This window comes from Camellia sinensis, chromosome 8 (assembly GCF_055761805.1).
Source record: "Camellia sinensis isolate YWXY chromosome 8, ASM5576180v1, whole genome shotgun sequence".
In the NCBI taxonomy this organism is placed as follows: domain Eukaryota; kingdom Viridiplantae; phylum Streptophyta; class Magnoliopsida; order Ericales; family Theaceae; genus Camellia; species Camellia sinensis.
This window is the reverse complement of record NC_138968.1, coordinates 124312876-124332435: the sequence shown is the minus strand read 5'-3', so window position 1 is coordinate 124332435 and position 19560 is coordinate 124312876. Positions and strand designations below refer to the sequence as shown.

The 19560-nt window shown below is 44.2% G+C and overlaps 1 protein-coding gene across 1 annotated transcript in view; it reads right to left on the bottom strand.

Annotated features, from left to right (window-relative positions):
- Positions 1 to 3610: 3610 nt before the first annotated feature.
- The window catches only part of LOC145798029 (uncharacterized), a 43332-nt gene continuing 27382 nt past the window's right edge, over positions 3611 to 19560 (bottom strand). The window contains exon 8 of the mRNA XM_082885478.1: positions 3611 to 3634. Within this exon, the coding sequence (XP_082741604.1) occupies positions 3611 to 3634 (24 nt within the window). The remainder of the gene's footprint in view (positions 3635 to 19560) is intronic.

Below are 19560 nucleotides of genomic sequence, written 5' to 3'. Positions count from 1 at the left end.
CCCTGAAGCTGGTCACTGCTTGCTTTGATTCATATATACGCATTGTAGTGTCGCTTCTTCCATGACATGTTTGAGAAGCAAGCACCACCACTCCCAAAACCAACACAACCATGATTGTATGCAAATGAGCCTCCATTTGTTTGGTTTGTGATTAAAGAGAGGTTTAGAATATGCATAGCCCAACTGTGTAAAGTGCCATTTATATAGAAAGCGAAAAAGCTGAGAATTTTGTTAAGAAGAATGTGTTGCTACAAATTACTAGCAGCAATGCTAGGTATCATAAAAAAAATTTCATGAAAATAATCATGAAAGTTTTGTGACCCTTGGATTACACTTAGAATAAAGCACCACACACTAATCAAGGTAATCCAATGATCATAAATTTTTCATGATCATTTTCATAAAAAAAATTTCATGATCCCTAACTTTTCTCAATTACTAGATGTATTGTGGGGCCTGTGCATAAAATAAGTTTAAATTATATATTGATATTTTTTAATAAAATTATAAATATGTAGTATTACTAATATGAAAAATGACACTATACTTTCAAGAATGCACAATTTTTTGTCTAAATCTTTCCGTTTGTCTGACCTCATGTAGTCCTCTTTGTTTGGGATGTTTGATTTTAGCTAAAATATCTAATAAAGACAAAAAATAAAAATAAAAATAAATAATTTTAAAATAACTAATAAAACAAAATGTCACATTTCACATATCAATTAGTCACTTTTTTTCTTACAACTATCTATTCAACTACGAAAAAATTCCCAAATCTTTCCAAACTAACAATTTTTTTCATCTCATAAGATAGTTTTAAAAAAAAACCACTAAAATAGTTAAGTACTTGTACAATTATGTCTTCAGAATTGTGCAACCCAAAATTTGTGGCATATCGCGTGGTAAAGAGTACATTGGAGCAGAAGATCCCAAGCTCCCTTCCGGTGGAGTTTTAATGGCATAAGAATAAAGAAAAATCAAAGACTGTATTTGTTTTGAAATAAAACATTTTATACCAAAAAAATATTTTACATGTAAAATAATTTTACACAAAATATAATTTTTCTTTCTATTTTTTGGTGTTTGGCATTTAATACTCAGATTACCTGCATCTTACTAAGGATGACATGCAAAGTTCTAGTTTCAGCATCGAAAGGGATGGTCCATATTGGTGGCTGTGAGTCGAGCAAGCCAAAAACGACTTAGCGAATTATAAAAGGAAAGTGTGTTAAAAAAAATATTATAAAAGAAAAGTTTTTTTTGGGCTTTCAACTACAGTTATTTTTGTAAAAAAATATTTTACTTATTTTATGATTAATCAAACAATTAAAAATAAGTAAAATATTTTTATCACGTTGAAATAAACGGAGCCTAAGAGAAAGAAAGTAAATAAATAAAAAAATTGAGCCCTCCATTTTTGTGTTCATCAACTTAGTGTTCAAATAAATAAAAGGGTAATTACACACAAGTTGTTTGGCATTTAATACTCAGATTACCTGCATCTTACTAAGGATCACATGCAAAGTTCTAGTTTCAGCATCCAAAAGGGATGGTCCATGTCGGTGGCTGTGAGTCAAGCAAGCCAAAAACGACTCACCGAATTATAAAAGGAAATGTGTTCAAAAAAGAATTATAAAAGGAAAGTTATTTTTGAGCTTTTAACAAAAGTTATTTTCATAAAAAAATATTTTACTTACTTTATGATTAACCAAATAATAAAAAATGAGTAAAATATTACGTTGAAATAAACGGAGCCGAAGAGAAAAAAAAAATAAAAATTAAGCCCTCAATTTTTGAGTTTATCAAATTTGTGTTTAAAAAAATAAATGACATTTATACACAAGTTCTAATTTATGAACTTAAATTTCATTAAGTCGTAATTAAGATTTTTTGAATTTTCAAGTCCCATTAAAATTTTGACAGTCGAAATTATTTTTCAAATAATGATTATTCATCATTTATAATTATCTATAAAAAAATGATGATTTGACATTTAGTTTGAGTTTCAAAACTTTAAAGACAAATGGTTGAGAGCGCTAAAAGTGGTGCTTTAATAACACCATTAATGATGTGGCAGTGGGCGATGCCTTGTTTTTTTTTTTTTTTTTTTGTGGCATTCTCAATGCATTAGTGCTATTAGTGGTCCTTTTTTTAGTGGTATGAATCATTGTTGAACTTTAAAATATCAACTTTCAAATTGAAAAAACTAAAAAAAACTAAAATTAAAATAATGTGCAAAAAAAAAAAAAAACTACGTGTTTGATTTGAGTTTTCTGGATTGAGTTTTTTTAAAACTGAGTTTTTTGTTTTTCGAGTTTTTTTGTTTTTAGTGAATATTTTTAAAATTTTAAGCATTTTTTTATATTTTTTAGATGCACCTTACTTAGATGTATCTAAAAAGTAAAAAAATTTGTGAAAAAATATTTTAAAAAAATTAACAAATACATAAAAATACAAAAAATATACTGAATTCTCGTATTTTTTTTTTGTATTTTTGGTATTTTGTGAATTTTTATAAGATTTTTTTCACAAATTTTTTACTTTTTAAGTATATTTATGTTAGGTATGTCTAAAAATTAAAAAAAAAATTGCTTAAAATATTAAAAAAATTTAGTAAAAACAAAAAAAAATATACGAAAAATAAGAAAGTAGAATTTTCTGATAACTATTTTCAGAAAAACAAAACCAAACAAGTAAAAAAAAACAAAATTAAAAAAATTGAATTATTTTTTTTATACAAAACTGAAAATTTTGTGTCTATAAAGGAGAACGATGATTGAACATTGTTATTGGTTCTATTGGATAGTTGAATTAAACTAATAAGTAGAATGATAAAAACGTTTAATCTCGTGCTTTATTTTTTTAATCAGTTAAAGAAACAATTACTTGGAACATTGCTATGCAAAATTGATAATGTTTTTAGCTTTTAAAAATTCAAAAAAACAAGTAATATTCTCAGTTTTACTAAATAGAATTTATTAGTTCAAAATATATTAGATAGAACTTGAATTACCATAATATGTTTGTAAATAGCGCTTTTAAATAATTAACTTAAAAATAAACAATAAGCATGGTTTCAAAATAAATTGTCTTTTTTTTTTAATTTTTTTATTATTTTTTTTATAGATCAATAAAGCTGATGAAATTAAGTAGTTACAATTATCAGATTAAACTGAACTTTTTAATGAATATACAGAAATTTAAAAGATAAATAATGTAAATTGTCAAAATAAAATTTATAATGAACCTCACAAATTCAATTATACTAGATTGGACTTCGATCCAACAAAAGACAAACCATAACCATTCATAAATTAGAATGTACGGCATTTTATAACACTACATTATTCAAGGACTGGCTAGCTAGCAACTTGTTGATTAGCCTTTACCGTATATTTCGTGGAAAATGCACATCCAAATTGGATCACGTATAAACAAACAAGATTCAGGACTGGTTTGATAACTCTTGAAAAAGTCAAAGAGTTAAAAAATTATTTAAAATATTATTTAAGAATTTTAAAAATTATCATTATTAAAAAAAATTTAAAAATAATATACAAATATTAATTTAAATGGTAAATTAATATAAAAGTTCAATCCGACCAATCCATCAACGTACGGACACGTCAGCCACCTGCAATGAAAGGAAAAACAAAAAATAATATGTGTACATTCACTTATTTGCATGATAAAGTTCGGCCTGTGGGGGTCCACTATGGGTCTCGTTTTGATAATCCGAACCATCTAATATGTAGAACTCGTCTAGTACTATATGCCTGTAAAAAATCACGTCTATCGAATATCGCTAACTATATGATCAAATCAATTTTTTTATAAAAATTGGATGGTATTATAGTTAACAGTTGACAAAGAAAACGAACACGATCAGATAGTTATCGATATCCAATCAACGTGATTTTTTACAAGAATATAGTACTCGATGATTTCTACACATTGAACAGTTCCGATTAGAAAAACGGGACCCGTGGTGGGCCCCCACGGGCCATACAACACCATCCAATCAAAGCCCGAGAAGTAGACAATATTTCTCATCTACTCAAACAGTCAGTCACCACTGCCATTCCGTACGGCTCCTACCTTATCTTCTCCTACACACTTAGTTATACAATTTTTTAATACACATTTTTTTCATAAAAAGTCAAAAAAATTAACTCAAACATCTATCTTTTTTTCCTCAACTTTTTAGTTTAAAAAAAAAATACTTATTTAAGACACCCCAAACAATGACTCAATATGAGATGGCACATATTTTTAATCCTCACTTTACCCATCAAGTCGACTTGTCATCTCCACTTGGTTGGTAGTTGTTGGATAGCTTTAAATGTATCTCAATAATTTGACTAGGCAACTCACTTCTTAAACATTTCAACCATAAATTTTGAAACTATTTTTTATTGGCGTAAGTCAATTATTAATTGTTAGATTAATACCGATAGGAGTTATTCTCTTTACCCTTGTGTGCTTGCCTCCTAAGTCAACTTCTCCCTTAAAGAGAGTCAAACTCATGACCTCTCCCTTAGCACTAAACTCTTAGAAGAGTCATGGTAACCAATTAGGTTAAGCCTAATTAGTTGAGGTTTATTTATTTTTATTTTACCCCTCCTCACCCACTTCTTGTTAGGACTACCTTCACCACTTGCAATAACTTCCCCTTCTTGCTAGTCCCTCTGCAACTCTGCCATCGTCTCTCAAAATCTGCAACCCCTTATCCTTTCTTTTTTCTTCTTCATCCTCTTCTCATCCTCAACAACCCTTCTCCCACCGACGACTCCCACTTGCCACCACTTCACTTCTCTTCTCTTCTCTTCTCTTCTCTTATCTTTAACTTGAATCTTAGTTGTTATCTAACACTAAAACCTAATCAACAAGTTGATTAATCATTTAATAACGGAGTATTTTGAATGTTTAATGAGTTGACTTATTAAGAAAAACATTAATTTAGAAATTAATTGGAATAACCAATGTGAACAATGAAAGCTGACATGGACAGGCCCACGAGGCATACAGCCCACGGCAAACCACCCCGAACCCATCGCTTTGGACCCATAGCATAACTTGGTTGGCAAAGCCCAGGACAGCTGGAGGCCACCTGGACGTGGAGGGCCAAGGGCATTCGGACACATGACAGATGAGACACAGGCCACATCAGCAGACAAAGATCTGCAGAGTTATTGCCACAACACATCACCATTAATGCAGCCCATCACAGCATTTATTACGACAACACCTCCCCGTCGGAACAGAGCCCCCTCACCCTGAACAAGGTAGGCTACGGCACAGGCTTTCGGCGGAAAGGGGGCACGTCACAAGGGACAGTGAAATGATTACCAAAGAATATAAGCAACAAGAGAAACACAAGAAAAAGGTTAAGCTTTTTATCTCTCCATCTTCTTCCCTACATTTTCCTGTTTTCCTCTACTAATTCTCTCGCCGGAGGGTTCACTGGGGGACTGCCCCGTTCCCTTTTGGACTTGCTTGCAGGTCATTTGACGGAATCACCACCCGAAACCGGAACCTGAAGAACCTGGGCTAGCCTGACCCATCCACCCGGGACGGACTGTATCATCAGTTAGCGCCGTCTGTGGGAACCTTTGTGGTTTATTCGTGCGCTAGTTGTGTTCACTACCGCCGGAGCCCTCTCTTCTCACCGTTACCTTTTCCTCTCACCCGTCCAGGTGTATGGTCACGACTAGATCCATGGCTTCTCACCATAATACCACCGATCACCAAACAGACCCTTCCCATCCAAACAACCCACCACAATACATCATCGAACTTACTAATAGCATTAACCACATGGCCGAGCAAAACAAGGCCCTAATCAGCGCCTTACTCCAAAGAAACCTAACCGCCCCACCTCCAGACATTCCACCCAACCAAGAAAGAACCCCGGGCCACACTGCTCCACAACCCCCTCCGCCCAACCCAAAAGGTTTACAACCCCCTCCTCCTCCACATATGAGCCTACCACCTCCACATCCACCTCCACAACCGTCAGTCGTGGCACACGCCCCTGAGGGGGAAGCCAGCAGTGTCCAGCCTCCATTGACCGACCATGGCGACAACATTCCCCTCTGGGACGCTGAACTCCGAGCTATGAAGCTCCAACTACAAGGGGTTATGCAGAACATTCAGCACAAGCCCTCAGTCACCGCCAACTCTCCTTTTGTTGCCTCCATCCGCGACAAACCATTGCCTGCCAAGTTCAAAATGCCCACCATTGACTCCTTTGATGGCACGACGGACCCAGTCGACCATCTGGAAACCTACCGCACCCTCATGATCCTCTACGCTTTTCCTGACGAGATCACGTGCCGAGCTTTTCCAGTGACACTGAAGGGATCAGCTCGGTTGTGGTTTAGCCAGTTACCGGCGGACTCCGTCTCCACCTTTCAACACCTCAGTGACTCTTTCCTGAGCCATTTTATCGGAGCCCAGCGTCAGAGACGCCCAGCCACCCAACTCCTTAACATTCGTCAGACTGAGGGGGAGTCGCTCAGCAGCTTCGTCACCCGCTTCAACACCGAAGCCCTTCAAGTAGCTGAGAATGACGACAGGGTCATTCTCACGGCTTTCATGGTCGGCCTGCGGTCGTCCGATTTCCTTTTTTCCCTCTCCAAAAACCCTCCAACCACCATGGCAGCCCTACTATCCAAAACCCAGAGATACATGAATGCTGAAGACTTCCTGGCCGCTCGGCAAGAGCCAACCCCTAAAAATCCAACCCCCAGAGACAAGCGGAAAAACCCAGAACCAAGGGCCCCCCAGTATAATAGCCAAACACCCCACTATAATGACCGACCCCTCCGAGCCGACCGGTCGGCTCCGACCCGGCCGCACCGGTCGGTTTGAGCGATACACACCTCTCAACTCCCCTATGGAGCACGTCCTCAATCAGATCCAACGGGACTACCCCCTCAAGTGGCCCCTACCTTCACGAAACCCTTCCACTCGCAAAGATCAGTCCAAATACTGTGGTTTCCACCAAGACCATGGTCATACCACCGACGAGTGTATTAACCTCAAAGATCAGATCGAGACCTTCATACGCCAGGGCCGTCTCAGCCGATTCACAGATAACCGCCCTCCACAGAGGCAAAGAACCGACCTCACCAGGAACAATCGCCGACAAACGCCACCCCGTAATCAAGGCCCACCTAACCAAGGCCACGATTGCCCACCAAACAGCCTCGGCCTCCTGGTAATCCCCCTCCACCAGTTGGAGAAATCTGAGTTATTTCTGGCGGTCTTGCTTGCGGGGGACCATCCCGCTCGGCTCAGAAGGCAGAACTCAGAAAAATTAGGCAGGGCTCAGACAAAGCAGTGGCGACGGTGGACCGACCCCCCAAACAGTCCAAACAATGGATCGAGCCTATCACCTTCACCGACATTGACTGTGCGGGAGTCCGTTACCCACATGATGACCCCCTTGTCATTTCCGCCATCCTCTCCAACTACAACGTCAAACGAGTCCTCGTAGACAACGGCAGCTCTTCAGACATTATCTTCCTCAATTGCTTCCGCCAGCTCAAGATTGGGGAAGAAAGCTTGTCTCCTCTCCAAACCCCTCTGGTCGGCTTCACCGGCGACCGTGTGACCTCCATCGGCTCCATCGATCTGCCCATCACCATTGGCGAGCACCCGCGCAGACCACTAAGTTGCTCACCTTTCTTGTGGTCAACTGCCCCTCTGCCTACAACATTATCCTTGGCCGCACAGCCCTCAACGCCTTCCAAGCCATCACATCTACATATCATCTTGCCATCAAATTTCCTACCGATCTCGATGTTGGAACTGTCAAAGGAGAACAGACCGTGGCCAGGGAGTGTTTTGTCGCCTCGCTCAAAGAAGTCAAGCTAAAAGAGGCCATGATCATTGAAGGGCTTGACGTCCGAGACGAGGACGAGCTCGTCAGAGGTGAACCTATAGAGGAACTTGTTGAAGTTAACATCGATCCCACCAACCCAATCAAAACCGCCAAGATTGGCAGCCAATTACCTTCCCAAGTCAAGGCCGACCTTACTGCTCTCCTGACCGAGCACAGAGATGTATTCGCCTGGACCCATTCTGACATGCCAGGCATCGACCCCTCCTTCATAACCCATCGCCTCAGCATCGAACCCCACTTTCGACCCTACCGCCAGAAGCAACGCATTTTCCATCCGGGGCGCAACACCCTCATAGCCACCGAAGTTGATAAACTCCTCGAGGCCCAATTCATAAAAAATGTGGACTATCCTAGGTGGTTGTCCAACGTGGTCCTCGTCCGCAAACACAATGGCAAATGGCGGCTCTATGTCGACTACTCCGACCTGAACCGAGCTTGTCCCAAAGACAGCTACCCCCTTCCCTGCATAGATCTGCTGGTCGACGCCACGGCCAGTCATCAAATGCTCAGCTTCATGGATGCCTTCTCTGGGTACAACCAAATCCTGATGCACACATCCGACCAGGAGCACACATCATTTATTACCGACCGAGGTACCTACCACTATTGTGTAATGCCGTTCGGATTGAAGAATGCTGGGGCCACTTATCAGCGGCTGGTTAACGCCGTTTTCCATCACCAAATAGGTCGGAATATGGAAGTCTACGTCGACGACATGCTAGTCAAAAGCAAATACTCCTCCGATCACCTTGCTGACTTACGTGAGACCTTCGCCACCTTGCGCAAGTACCAGATGAAGCTCAACCCAGAGAAGTGTGCCTTTGGCGTAGGATCTGGAAAATTTTTGGGCTTTATGGTCAGTCAGCGCGGCATCGAAGCTAACCCAGAGAAGATCAAGGCCTTAGTTGAGATGCAGTCGCCTAGGACGGTCAAAGAAGTTCAGAGACTCACGGGCCGAGTGGCGGCCCTCAACTGGTTCATCTCCCGTGCGACAGATAAGTGCTTGCCCTTCTTCAAAGTTCTTCGGCAGACTTTTGAATGGACAGCTGAATCCGAAGAGGCCTTCCAACAGTTAAAGCAATGCATGGCCAACCCCCCCTTCTTTCCCAAGCAATCACGGGTGAACCCCTCTTCCTCTACCTAGCAGTATCGGGAACCGCAGTCAGTGCAGCTCTCCTTAGAGAAGATGGCTCAATCCAACGGCCGGTCTATTACATCAGTCGGGCTCTTAGGGGCGCGGAGCAGAACTACCCCTTGCTGGAAAAACTGTCCCTGGCCTTGGTCATTGCCTCCAGACGACTCCGCCTATACTTCCAAGCTCACTTCATTGTGGTCCTCACCGACCAGCCCCTGAAGAAGGTCATGCAGCAACCAGAACTCTCAGGTAGACTGATGCAGTGGTCCGTAGAACTCAGCCAGTTCGACATCTCTTACCGCCCTCGGACAGCAATTAAGGGGCAGGCTGTAGCTGACTTCATCATGGAGTTCACCAAACCGACCCCGACCACAACACCTCCGCCCCTACCAACTCCAACAGAGCCAGAAGATCGTCACTCTTGGACTCTTAATGTCGACGGGTTGTCCCGAAGAGAAGGAAGCGGTGCCGGCCTCATCCTCACCTCTCCTGAGGGCGGCTACTTCAAATGTGCCCTCCGTTTCTTGTTTGAAGCAAGCAACAATGAAGCCGAGTACGAGGCATTAATAGCAGGACTCCACCTCGCCAAGGACATAGGGGTCAGCCACCTCCGAGTATTCAGCGACTCCCAACTCGTCGTCGGTCAGATGACAGGGGACTTTGATGCCAAGGACGACACGATGCGAGCTTACAGAGACCTGGCACTCCCCCTTGCTCGCCTCTTCAATACCTTCCACATCAGGCATATTCCTCGGGCAGAAAACTCCAAAGCAGATGAGATGGCTCAGTTGGCTTCTGCTGACCATCCTACTCTCAACCATGATGTCCGCGTTGAATATCTACACCACCCGGCCGTTTCACCCGATCTACAAGCTGTACAATACATTCAAAATGAACCTATCCCTTGGGCATCCGACATCCTCCTATTCTTGACCATAGGAGCACTCCCCGATGACCAGTAGCAGGCTTCCAAAGTCCGATCCCGAGCGTCCAATTACATCATTGTCGACGATATATTGTACAAACGCGACTTCTCCCGGCCATATCTACGGTGCCTCAATCCAGCGCAAGCAACTTACGTAATGTAGGAGATCCATGAGGGGATTTGTGGTAATCACTCAGGAGGCAGGTCCCTTGCCCAGAAGATACTCCGTACTGGGTACTTTTGGCTAACTCTCAATCAGGATGCGACCGACTTCGTGCTCAAATGCGATAAATGTCAACGCTTCGCCAACATCCCTTATGCTCCTCCTACAGAGTTAATCACACTCTGCAGCCCTTATCCGTTTGCCAAGTGGGGGATCGACCTGGTCGGTCCGCTTCCCACCGGTCGAGGTCAGACCAAGTTCGCGATCGTTGCCATTGATTACTTCACCAAGTGGGTCGAGGCTGAACCCCTTGCCACAATCACCGAACAGAACACCACCAGGTTTATCTGGCAATCGATCATTTGCCGATTTGGCATCCCTCAAACCATCATCTTTGATAATGGCAAACAATTCGATAACGCGAATGTAGACACCCCATTTTTGACCGACCTTAAGACTCAGACGTCGCCAATTGAGCGCTTGGTGATGTTGCATAATGTGCTCGTTCAGAAGTTTCAGAGTCGCGGCCGTAAGCCCTGCCTCCGGACTTCCGAACCCTTTTCTGTGCCTTGTCTCGGTTTGCGAACCAGACTCGGTTTTCTCTGTTTCTTTTCCTGAAGGGAGGGAGAGGTCCCGTAGACCATCTCTCAATGTCCGTAGGCTACATTTGGTGGCCGTAGGCCATTTTGCCCATTTCGGAGTCCGGTTCCCGGTTTTCGGAGCCGTCAGGCCGTGTGCCTCGGTTCGGGACCGCTTAACCATCTCCTATTGCTCTGATTTTTGGCATACATCTTATTTCATCCATTTTGAGGGACACTGGGGGCTGAGAAACCCACTTCGAGGTCGAATACAATTTTCGGTGCTTAACAGCCCATTTCTAGGACCCCGAACTGCGTGTTTTGGCTCCGGAACATTCGTTTTGCAACGGTTTTCGCTCATTTTTGGCAGGTACCTCTGTTTTATCCCGAGGAAGGTCACTGAAGGGTGGGAGGCCAGCAATTGTTGCAGCAACCAGTTATCTCTCCTCCCGAGCCTCCCGGCGCCCGTTTTTCGCACTTCCGGGCTAATGTTGAATACCTTAGAGCTAGCGTTGCCAACTTTCAACCACGTATCTGTGATCTACACACCTGAGAGGCCCCTAAAAGTTCATGGCCGGCCATTAAGGTCGCCTGACCCTTTTGAACCCTTTCTTCCGGGCTAATGTTGAACCTCTTGGACCTCTTTTCTTGAACTTTGAACCACATATCTGTGATGTACACACCTGAGAGGCCCCTAAAAGTTCATGGCCGGCCAGTAAGTCAACTTGACCCTTTTGACCCCCTCTTTCCGAGCCATTGTTGAACCCCTTGGGCCCACTTTCTTGGAATTTCAATTACATGGTTGTGTTGTACACACATAGGGCTACCTCCCCAATACCTGGCCGGCCAGAAAAGCTGGTTGACCCTTTTGACCCCTAGCCGGCCGGCTAGGGGGTGTGGCCGGCCGGCCACCTCCAGCAAAAGTGAGCGGCCGGCCGTGCTCTCCTCACTGTACCCTTTCCAGCTGTGGGGCAATATCCCCCAGATATTTTCTGTATCCGGGGGATATTTTGGGAGAGAGGATTCCTCTCCAACTCACCCCCCTTTTACACCCCTTTCTTGACCTTATAACCAGCTGAGGGTCTTCTTTATGAGGGTTAGAAAAATTCTTCTCCAAGGACAAACCCTAAACTCCATTGTCTTCTTCTTCAATTCTTCAAAAAACCCTAAGTCTATAATCTTCATTCCTTCTACACCACCAAGCTCCACCACCACCATCTCATTTCCAGCAGCTAGGAGGGATTCTTGAAGGCTAAAGAAGCTGCAAATCAACCCAAGAAGTAACAAAAGCTTGGATCTTCAAGGGTAAGTTACACTTTGATCCTTTTGACCCTTTCCTTTGATCTATTTCTAAGCCTCATTTCTTTTTGGTTTCAAGCTTCGGCCCTAACTGAAAAGGGCCATATTTTGAGCTCATCTTCACTTCTCATTAAGGGCTCAACCCTGTTTGAGCCCTCCATAATACACTTGCTTCATTGACCATCTTGTATGTCATAATTTTGCATGCTATTTTTGACCCATGAGCAATTTATTTTCGAGCATGTTGTAAACTGATATGAGGCATATTTTGAGCCCCTCTTAAACATTTGAGAAGGGCTCAACATTGTTTGGTGTTTCCATATGTCACTTGTAGTTATATCCCCTATTTAGCCCCATTTTTGCATAAATTAATAGCCCTCTTTGCTTCTGTTTTTGGACCTTGGTCCGAACTGAAAGTGGTCTTATTTTGGCCTATACTTCATGTTTCATTCACACTTTTTTTCTGTTTGGTGATTATTTTATACACTTCATGTTTTAGCACCTTTTGAGCCTTATTTTGCATCATATTTTTAGCATGTTTGTATACTGATTTTGAGGCTGCCATATACTGTAAATGTTCATATTTTTGGTCCATATTCAGTGTTGTAGAAGGAAATTTTTCAGTTTGAGTTTTTCTTATACCACTTGCTTCATTACCCCTCTTTTGGCCCCTATTCTTGCATGCTATTTTCGCCATACCTATACTTGCTGTTTGGCCATGTTTATAACTGGAAAAGTGCTTATTTTGGGACTGTCTAGCTTCTGTCTTTGCATTGCATGTCCATGTTGTGCATGTTTAGTATGGCTATAGGCCATTTCGGATGCCTAATGTTGCATTTCGGGTCATTTCCTTGCATTTCATGTCATTTCGCTTCATTTCGGGACTGTTTTCCCCCATATTTTGTTGCTGAAATTCCATTAGCATGCTTGCATATCATTTTTGCCATGTTTCATTGCATTTTATCATTGCCTCGGTTTGCGTGCCCGTGTGCACGCATTTCGAGGCACTCCGTTTTTATCCGCTGGCATCCGATGTGAGTGTGGCTGAGGCTCACTCATGTTGGTATAAACCCACTTGTCATTTCCATGCCATTTCATTGCATTTTATCACTACCTCGGTTTGCGTGCCCGTGTGCACGCATTTCGAGGCACTTCATTTTCATCCGCCGGCATCTTATGTGAGTGTGGCTGAGGCTCACTCATGTTAGTATAAGTCCATATTGCATTCTGTATGTCATATGCATTGCGTATGCATTGCCTCGGTTTGCGTGCCCGTGTGCACGCATTTCGAGGCACTTCATTTTCTGCCATTGGCATCCGATGTGAGTGTGGCTGAGGCTCACTCATGTTGGTATAAGCCCATTTGTCATTTCCATGTCACTTTAGCACCGCCTCGGTTTGCGTGCCCGTGCGCACGTACTTCGAGGCATCTCATCTTCATTACATCTGTCATCGCCTCGGTTTGCGTGCCCGTGTGCACGTACTTCGAGGCATCTCATCTTCATTGCATCTGTCATCGCCTCGGTTTGCGTGTCCGTGTGCACGTACTTCGAGGCATCTCATTTTCATTGTATCTGTCATCGCCTCGGTTTGCGTGCCCGTGTGCACGCACTTCGAGGCATCTCATTTTCGTTGCATCTGTCATCGCCTCGGTTTGCGTGTCCGTGTGCACGTACTTCGAGGCACCTCATTTGCATTGCATCTGTTATTGCCTCGGTTTGCGTGCCCGTGTGTACGCATTTCGAGGCATCTCATTTTCACTGCATTTACCATTACCTCGGTTTGCGTGCCCGTGTGCACGCATTTCGAGGCATCTCATTTTTAACATCCCGTCACTTTCTCGTTTTGCGTGCCTGTGTGCACGCATTTCGAGGCATCTCATTTTCATAGCTTTGAGTATGTTAGGATTGTATCCTAGTTGCATTTCATGCATATCATGCACATTGCACCATGTCCGGAATAGGAGTTAGCCCGGGCACGGGAAACGAGGTACATTTCGTACTCCGAGTGACGGAATGTGTTTCAATTCCCCAGTCACCGACACTCCGGATTATCCATGATGGAGTTAGGTTTTAGCTGTAGTTTCATGTGCATTCATCCTATATTGAGTTGTGCATTTCGACTCCTCGGCCATCATGCCTCGGTATGCGTGATTGGTGGCACGAGGATCGAGACATGCATACATTTGTGCAAATACATTGCTATGCCCCTTTCCTGCTCTCTGTTGCAGCAAAACGCAGAATCAGCAATCTTCCTGGGCTTGGCACGGATTTCAAGAAGAGGTGTAAACAGAGGCTAATTGGGGCATTCCGGTGGATTTCCGCGCAAGACAGTCCGGACATGCATCATCCATCAGAAGCAAGACAGCCCCTGGCTTGCACGCCAGTTTATTTGCTTTCTAGTTAATTCATTAATTAATTAGAATTCTGTAATATTTTGGACTGTAATATTCTTTTATTTGGGGACTGTAATATTTGGACTGTATTATTTATTTGGACCCTCCGAGCGAGGGCACAACTGTAATAAGTGTGGGTGAGTGTGATGTATGTCTTCCAACCCTACGTCTTTCTCCCTTTTATTTATCCGCTTTTGATGGTTAGATTAGGGCATATTTTAATTAGCATACAGTATGACAGCATGTTTGCATCATTCATCTGTATTACATGCATCGGGCTCGGCGCATCATACTAACTGCATTGTACTTTAAATACCAAGTTGAATACATGTTAGTTGTAGCATTTCATATGCCATCTTAGAATAGCCGAGCCTACTATAGTTGCATTTTGCATGTGTTGCATTAGGCATTTCTGTACACTTAGGATCATGCATGATTTCTAATATAGTTTCTATTTTGGCTTGGAGTACTCGGTGAGTTTTATGCTTTAGCATCCTTGCATGTGTGTGAGTGAATGCCATGATAGCATGCTTACCATGAGGCTATGTGCTTATCTGATATATCTGCCTGAATGCCTGTGGGTGAAGGTTGGGTTATCTGAATTGGAATGAATCATCAAAATGTTTCAAGCCTACCTACGGGTAGCAAACCATTTTCAAAAGCAAACATGAAATGTTTTGTTCCAATTCGGGCGACCCGGTCTATACTTATATGCTGTGAGCATCACATAGTAACCTAGGCTAATAACCGGAATAAGAACTCACAATGTTTTCAAAAATTGATATCATGGTTAGTAGAGGCCGGTCTATGACCGGGCGAGCGGGGGTGCTCACGAAGTGACCTTCCCCAATCGTACCCAAGTTCCCGAGCCGAGGCAACTTTGGTGATGACGGACACGTGGCCTTTTGGCACCGAGTCAAGGTTTCCTAAATTTCCCAAAATAAAATATTTAGGTGGCGACTCTGTATCTGGCAAAGCAGTCCATGTTTGGCACTTCTTTCAAAAATCAGTTTTCCTAAAACGATTTGCTGGATTTGGACTCTTTGGTTCAGATTTAGAACCGTGACAACAAAAGTCGAGTCCGAGCTGTAGCGAGGTCCCCCGCGGGCTTGTTACAGTTTCTGGCGACTCCGCTGGGGATTTAGAGAACTTGACTCGAACTCATGATATCTGTTTTTGACTACACTTGTGTGTTGCTTTGCATTGCATTTGCATTGGTGCGCCTAGGACACCGTGTTTGCCATCTGCTATTCCTGAACGGTTTGCCAGAGGCTTGTCTTGTCAAGGCATGACCATAAGGCTGACCGGTTGTGGGCTCTGCCAGTATGGGAACACAAACCCCGGTTTTACCGGGGCACCCCTTTTGACCATTCGACCTAGTGCATATTCGGATCCATAGTGACCATTCTAAATTAGGACAGGTTGCTTACCCGTTTATAGGTTGTTTGAAACCGCTGTGTGCATAGTGAAACCCTAGCTCCTGACAAAATAGGACAGGGAAACCCTACCCCAAACATAGGGGTGTTTTGGCTCTCACTTATCTGTTATGTGCTTTAGAGTGCGTCTCTACAGGAATGCATGTATCAGCATATGAGTTTGAGTATCAGGCCTGCGGGGCATCAGTTCAGTATTGACAGTATCAGGCCTGCGGGCATCAGATCAGTATACAAGTTTGAGTATCAAGCCTGCGGGCATCAGTTCAGTATTGACAGTATCAGGCCTGCGGGCATCAGATCAGTATACAAGTTTGAGTATCAAGCCTGCGAGCACCAGTTCAATATTGACGGTATTAGGCCTGCGGGCATCAGCCAGTATTTGAGGATTAGTCATCTGCGGATATCAGATTCTGTGTTAGGGGACAGTGATACAGGGATAATAACCAGTGTTTGAGGACAGTATGTTATTCAGCTTTTTGACTGTGTGCCCGACTGTGTGTCTTGCATTTTATTTTAAGCTGTTGTGCTGTCCGTTTATCTGTTTATTTATTTCCTTTTCGCTTTATTTATCTTTTGCTAGGTCAGTTTTAGCACGATTGCTTCCAACCCAACAGGCATTCCCCAAGCACCTTGGACACGAGGTCGTCGACTCCACCGATCTGAGGATCTAATCGACGGACAGCCAGTGTTCCATTCTCTGCCCCCTGTTACAAGAAGGAAGCAGAGAAAACGCAGTACATCTGAACAGAGAGCATCTGAACAGTGGTATCCTTCATCAGTGGACAATCGGATTGAGGTCCCCATTGAGACAGATCTATCGGTAGTTCAGACAAATCGAAACAATATGACGGCACCGACAGGGGTTGAGGAAATGATGCGCCAGATGCAGGAAACCATGCGGGCTATGCAACAAGATGCCGTCCGCCGAGATGAACTCGCTAAGCAGCAAGCTGAAATTATGACTCAGCAGGCTGAACTGATTACTAGATTGCAACAACAGAGTACAGCATCTGCTTCACACCAGATTCCTCCTCCAGCAGGAGCCCCATTACCTGAGAAGGCTCCTGTTATTCAGGACGTCCCTCCTAACGCCCAGAATACCGTACCGGCTGTCCAAATTCTGCAAGAGGACACGAGTCTTCCAACAGGGCCTGTCCCGCCCCCGATTCCACCACAACTGTCCAAGGTCCACACATCCAATCACCCGGACTCTCCATCCGAGGTCGAGGTTGATCAAACAGCTCTGAAATTGAGCAAACTGGAGAAGCTTTTCAAAAAATCCCAAGGGACTAAGGCTATGCCGGATATCGGAGATGGATATACCGAGGAGGCCGTAACGCTCCCCGATAGGTTCAAAATGCCACAAATAGACCGTTTTGACGGGACTGGTGACCCCATGGTCCATATCCGACTGTTTGCGGATGTCTTGCGGCCAATGGGCCTAACACGACAACAGAAGCTCTCACTATTCGGCCGAACCCTGTCGGGTGTGGCCTCCCATTGGTACGCAAGATTATCGGATGAGGTGAAGAAGAATTGGGACGAGATGGCTGAGGCCTTTGTCACACAATATTCGTATAACACTCAGATCGAGATCACAACCCGTGATCTTGAAACAACAAGGCAAGAGCCTAAGGAATCTTTCTCGGACTTTGTGATCCGATGGAGGGCAAAGGCGTCGACGATGACTTTAAGGCCCACTGACAGAGATCAAATCCGGATGATTGTGCGCAATCTCCACCCCAAGTTAATGCAAAGAATGATTGTGGTCCCCTTCCCTACTTTCGCAGATTTACATGATATGGGGGTGCAAATAGAAGATGCTATGAGGCAAGGCCTGTTTGACCAGGACAGAGAACAACCGAGGAGGACCTTTAACCGTAACAACAATGCGGGCCCGAGCGGCGCTGCTAATACAAGAGCCTCGGAAGTTGGCATGGTCACCACCACTCCCCCTCCCCCTCCAAGGCCCATGACTGCCACACCATTCTCCGGCGCGTCCGGAAGTAACTCACAAAACAACCGATTCCAACCCCGGGGCCAAAGAACCTTCACCCAACTATACATGCCCCTGTCCAAGGTTCTGGGAATACTGATCAGGAAAAATCATTTAAAACCCCTGGAACCAAAACCATTACCAAATCCACTTTCCCCCTCATATGACCCGTCAAAATATTGCGCATACCACCAACAACACGGTCATGATACCGACCGTTGTTACAGATTACGTCATGAGGTCCAAGATCTTATTGACAAACAGGTAATTGCGCCTCCTGATAAACCTAATGTCACAACTAACCCTCTTCCACCACATAACCAACCCCCCCTCCCAACAGAATTAATTTCATCCAGACTGGGGTCGTGTCTTACGATCCTAGCATCTATATTACATCCACCCACCTACCCAAGCCGGAGGTGCTCCTCCCCGCTTGCACTGACCTTTTGTGCATGGTGGACGTCTCCAAAACCCAACCGGAGCCGGTGGTGGTGACCATCGAAGACAAGGCAGGGCAGATTTTAGGGGAGAATGAGTCTGTTAAATCTGGGACTGGGCAGAATTTTGCTGAGGGAGCTTATGATCCGAGCAGGCACATCCTATCAACGAGCCGAAGTGGGCTAATTGTAGAATTTCCCGAGACAGGAGAACTGTGCATGATCCGAGGGGATGGATCTGGGCTATGGGCAGATGAGCCGACAACCATAGAGGAGGACTTTGCTAACTTGCAATTTCGCGATGATCAGGAGTTGGAGGATGCGTCCATTAACTGGAATGATTATGAGGGATCAGAGGAGGCCACTGGATGGCTTGAAGATCAACCGGATGCAGTGGGGGAAGCCCAACCAGAACAGAGCCCGGCAGGGGCAGAAACATCACTTGTGGCCGGAACGGCCGAAAATCAAGTTGTACCGCCGGAGAGCGCCGGTGTTAAGAATTCCGCTCAGGACATGGGCATTACGGATGTGGGAACTGTTGAACAAACAACTGTACTGACGCAGTTGGAACAAGGAAAGTTTGAGGAAGCTGAGAGAGCCAGAAAGGCGAAGGGCCCTGAGGGGACCGAAAGTGCTGTGTGCACAAAGACAGACAATGCTGCGAGCATTTGGACAGAGAGCACTGAAAGTGCGAGTAGACTGGAGCCGGACAGATGTCTGTTGGCTGCCAGCGGAATGTGGTGGGAAGATGACGATTTGTGTCTTGCCCACACCGATGAAGACTGGGGAAATGGCCAACCAGATGATACTTGGTATCTTGATGAAGTGGACCACATGACAAGAAGTGGGCGGTACTTCAAGCCCCCACACCTAGACCAACCCGAAGCATCTGGGAAAGACAGAGAAGCGGAGAGACAGAAGGAGAAGCAGATTGAGGATGAAGCTGTGCTGAAACAGTTAAAGAAAATACAAGCAGACATCTCCATCTGGGGACTGCTAATGGCATCACGAGTGCACAGAGAAGCTGTCCTATCTGCCATGGACAAGTCGAAACTTTCCATAGACACCACGCCTGAACAGCTGGTTGGGCTGGTTTTTCCGGGAGGAGGTTCCCCGGCATTAACTTTTTCGGACAAGGAGCTACCGCCTGAGGGCGCAAATCATAACAAACCTCTCTATATCTCTGTGGAATGTAGAGATAAGTGGATACCGGTGGTACTTGTTGATACCGGGTCTGCGATTAATGTCTGCCCAACCAGAACGGCATATGCAATCGGGTTAAAACCC